Raw genomic sequence first — 4,252 nt, forward strand, 5'->3', positions numbered from 1 at the left:
GTATGAGAGTTACTCAAAAGTCTGAAACATTTTGCATAATTTTGTTTTTTAGAAAAAATGATTTGGTTTCAGGTTGGGTTCATAGTTAAAAGTTAGTTAAGCGCTGCCTTTATAGTCATCATCAAAAACGTGTTCAGAATCGAATAAAAAAAATCTAGTCGAAGACTGTTTCTTGATCCCTTTTAAACACACGCGAACATGTAAATGGATCCAGTTCTATTTAAAAAATATTTGAAATGTTAAAAAATGTAGCTTATATTTAAATAAATATAAATTTTCGGGTTTCAGCCTTGCATAAATTGCCAATTAAACAACATAGTTAATGTGCCCATATTCGCTTAGGACGCCAAAATAAATGTGTCGCTTTCATGCCTTGGTTGCCCCCTTCCCCTTCCCCTTACCCTTGCTTGTGCCGCACTATTCCGACAGAATTCATCAACATGTTACTATGGTGAAAAATATCCATTGTTTTGAGATGACAGACAGAACTTATTTAAATGCAGACGTCGGCCATAGAGCGAATCACTCTGATTGCTGTCGCTGTGGTATATACACGTCGTGAGTGGCGCCTCTTCCGTCTATCGAAAGGATTTAACGTCTGGGGCTTTCTTTATTGTAGTGCTGCCTGCTCGTTTAGCTTAATTTCAACAATCTTTTGCCAAAATGTGTGACGAAGAAGCATCAGCATTGGTTGTGGACAATGGATCCGGCATGTGCAAGGCTGGCTTTGCCGGCGACGATGCCCCACGCGCTGTCTTCCCCTCCATTGTGGGTCGTCCTCGCCATCAGGGTGTGATGGTTGGCATGGGCCAGAAGGATTGCTATGTCGGAGATGAGGCGCAGAGCAAGCGTGGTATTCTCTCGCTGAAATATCCCATCGAGCATGGGATCATCACCAACTGGGATGATATGGAGAAGGTCTGGCATCACACCTTCTACAATGAGCTGCGTGTGGCACCCGAGGAGCATCCAGTGCTGCTCACCGAGGCTCCACTCAACCCCAAGGCCAATCGCGAGAAGATGACACAAATCATGTTCGAGACCTTCAACTCACCAGCCATGTATGTGGCCATTCAGGCGGTTCTCTCGCTATACGCCTCCGGTCGTACCACGGGTATTGTCCTGGACTCCGGTGATGGTGTCTCGCACACGGTGCCCATCTATGAAGGTTATGCACTGCCACATGCCATTCTGCGTCTGGATTTGGCTGGTCGCGACTTGACCGACTATCTGATGAAGATCCTCACCGAGCGTGGCTACTCTTTCACCACCACGGCCGAGCGTGAAATTGTGCGTGACATCAAGGAGAAGCTATGCTATGTCGCTCTCGACTTTGAGCAGGAAATGGCCACAGCTGCCGCATCCACCTCGCTTGAGAAGTCCTATGAGCTGCCCGATGGTCAGGTAATCACCATTGGCAACGAGCGCTTCCGTACGCCCGAGGCTCTGTTCCAGCCTTCATTCCTGGGCATGGAATCGTGCGGTATTCACGAAACTGTCTACCAGTCGATCATGAAGTGCGATGTTGATATCCGCAAGGACTTGTATGCCAACAATGTGCTGTCTGGCGGTACTACCATGTATCCCGGTAAGTTTATGTGAGCTACTTGAAACTCTTGCAAGACATTAACTATGTTGAAGAGATTTTCGCTAACCTTTTCCCTGAAATACTAAAGAATATAATCTATACTTTAAACATTTCAGGTATTGCTGATCGTATGCAAAAGGAAATCACCGCCCTGGCTCCGTCCACAATTAAGATCAAGATCATTGCACCACCTGAGCGTAAATACTCTGTATGGATCGGTGGTTCCATTCTGGCCTCGCTGTCCACTTTCCAGCAGATGTGGATCTCCAAGCAGGAGTACGATGAGTCCGGCCCCGGCATTGTGCACCGCAAGTGCTTCTAAACATCCAAGCCATAAAATCAACAGCAGCAGCAACAACAACAACAACAACGACACAAATATCAACAAGAATACCAACAACAACAACAAGAACAACAACAAGTGGCGTTTATATATAGCCTATATGAGAACATCTTATATACATATCTTATATCTGACATTGGGTATATGTTTAGCTATGGCTAGGCTAGCTGCATCTGGGCGCCTACCAAGCGCTACATGCAAAAGTATCTTTAAAATTACATTTAGTTGAAGAAGAAGCAGAAGATGAAGTTGAAATAGAGGACAAGAGACCCAAAACGAGTAGGTAGAGCATCTTTTATATTTAGTTTCGATTTGGAATTTGATTTGTTTTTAAGTTACGGAGCTGACCAAGACAAAATAAATAAAAGACAATCGGATGTACAATTATACAATATATATGAAACTGTTTGCCCTGACTGACTGACTGACTGACCGACTGACTGATTGGCCCTTACCTCACGTTACCTTATGTGATTCAATTGGAAATTCCAACCGCACGTGTGGAACAATCGCGATAAGCGTTTCTATGCATATTTTTTGGCCTCAAACTCATATTCAAAAATCTTTGTCAAAATTCATCTGATGAGTGTTTCGCACATTTGGAAAATCCATTTAATCTTGGTGGGTCCAAGGATCTCTATGAAAATCATTTAAATTGTATTTCACATTTTTTATTTTATATCCTATATTTTTCGGTGAAGTTTTAGGTTCTCTCCGATTTGCTTCAAACTTATTTTCAAAGCTCTAAATAAGAACTAAAAGAATGCGTTCCTCTGGGATTTTAAAAATTCCACCCACAACGATGGTAAATTCGGAGAAAAAATGGTATGTAAGTCGACTTCAAAAATATGTTCAGAGAGCCTTGAGAGATATATCCCATAACTCGGTCAAAACTGAACCGATTTTCATAAGGTTCTTTGTTTTTAGCCTTTTCCTAAATTTGGCATCTTAATCTGGATATATTACATGTGAATTTCCCACCATCTTTGGTCATGGTGTTGGCCTCTAGATAAATTTGGCAACTAGACTTTATTCAAAGCTTTACATGAGAGCTTAACAAATACGCATTACAGCGATTAGCTTACTTATTTTCTAAGATCTTTGATCGAATTTTTGTACGTACGGGAAACACCTCGCTAAATTCTCTAGTAAATGTATATAAATACATACATATATATTTGTATCGAGACTGACAGCGAAACATTGAAATGCCATCAAACAATTGGACGCATGTTCAATAGGTTTGCAAAAGTTTTTTAATTACGATAACCAGGGGAATCTTTGAACGCCCAAACGTCAATCAGCAACTTGGGGGAAACTTTTCATCTGCCCGTATCCGTATCTGTGACTATGTATCCGTGTATCTCTGTAGCTGTATATCCGCCATGCTAGTGCTACGCTGCTTGCTTGGCTGTCAAATTTTTCGGCTCAACTTGGTCGCATCTCACACGGAAGTTCTTCCAACTTGCTCGGATGTGGGTGTGCCCGAGTGTGTGTGTGTATGTGTGTGTGTGTATGAGCATCTTCTAGCTCTTGTGTTGTTAGCCATGATTTATGCCTTGACTGAGTGACTATATGACCGTGTACATATGTCTTGTGTTGTCATGTACCAGCTGCGCACTGCAACTTAATGCTCGTTATGCTTCCTCCCTATACAAGTACATATATCAATATATATACACTCATTTATACTGTACAGTCTGAGTGCGCGTGTGATATATTTGCAACTTGTCTAAAGTGCAAGCTAAACTTTGCAGTCACTTTGAAACAACACGCTAAAGACATAAGAGCAACAGTAAACTGGTCAAAAACGTGCTGTACCTGTCACTTGGCCACAAACTTTTGTGGCTACAAACTGAGCAGTTGGCTAGGTGCAAAAACCACAGCGTAATTACATGGTCAACATGTTAGGAGAACTTTTTACAACATTCTAAAAACCCAGAACAATTTTCAAACTTTTAATGAAAACGATGCTTGGGAATAACTAATTTAGTTTACTAACTAATTGTCATGTTAAACTATCGTATTGCTGACTGCGAGTTTTCTATGGTTTGTTGCTAGCTATCTGTGTGTGAATTAGAGACCTGCAATGCTAATACCTTAGCTTTAAACTTGGATAATTGATTTAACCAAAAGCCAATAGACTCAAGCATTTGAGTATTGTTCTGAACAGTGTTCGAATAAATCATTTAACAAACTCAAAAACATTCATAAAAACGAAGTTCGAACCGTTCGCGTTTGCAGAGAGCTTGATCAGGAGGTGAATGATTTATCGACACACTTTTATTTTGGTCTTGACTTGAGTCTTGACTAATTGCCTG

General features: G+C 41.4%; 1 protein-coding gene across 1 annotated transcript; it reads left to right on the forward strand.

Annotated features, from left to right (window-relative positions):
• Positions 1-483: 483 nt before the first annotated feature.
• Act79B (Actin 79B) lies at positions 484-2,327 on the forward strand. The gene is made up of 3 exons (XM_002048283.4): positions 484-558; positions 620-1,588; positions 1,705-2,327. The coding sequence occupies exons 2-3, from the start codon at positions 664-666 to the stop codon at positions 1,908-1,910; spliced, it is 1,131 nt and encodes a 376-aa protein (XP_002048319.1). The 5' UTR covers positions 484-558; positions 620-663; the 3' UTR covers positions 1,911-2,327.
• The last annotated feature ends 1,925 nt before the right edge of the window (positions 2,328-4,252 follow it).

Source organism: Drosophila virilis, chromosome 3, assembly GCF_030788295.1.
Source record: "Drosophila virilis strain 15010-1051.87 chromosome 3, Dvir_AGI_RSII-ME, whole genome shotgun sequence".
NCBI classification, from domain to species: Eukaryota; Metazoa; Arthropoda; class Insecta; order Diptera; family Drosophilidae; genus Drosophila; species Drosophila virilis.

Coding starts and splice junctions, on each gene's coding strand:
- Act79B (XM_002048283.4), top strand. CDS start 664: ATGTGTGACGAAGAAGCATCAGCATTGGTTGTGGACAATGGATCCGGC. Junction 1,589..1,704: donor CGGTACTACCATGTATCCCG/GTAAGTTTATGT, acceptor TAAACATTTCAG/GTATTGCTGATCGTATGCAA.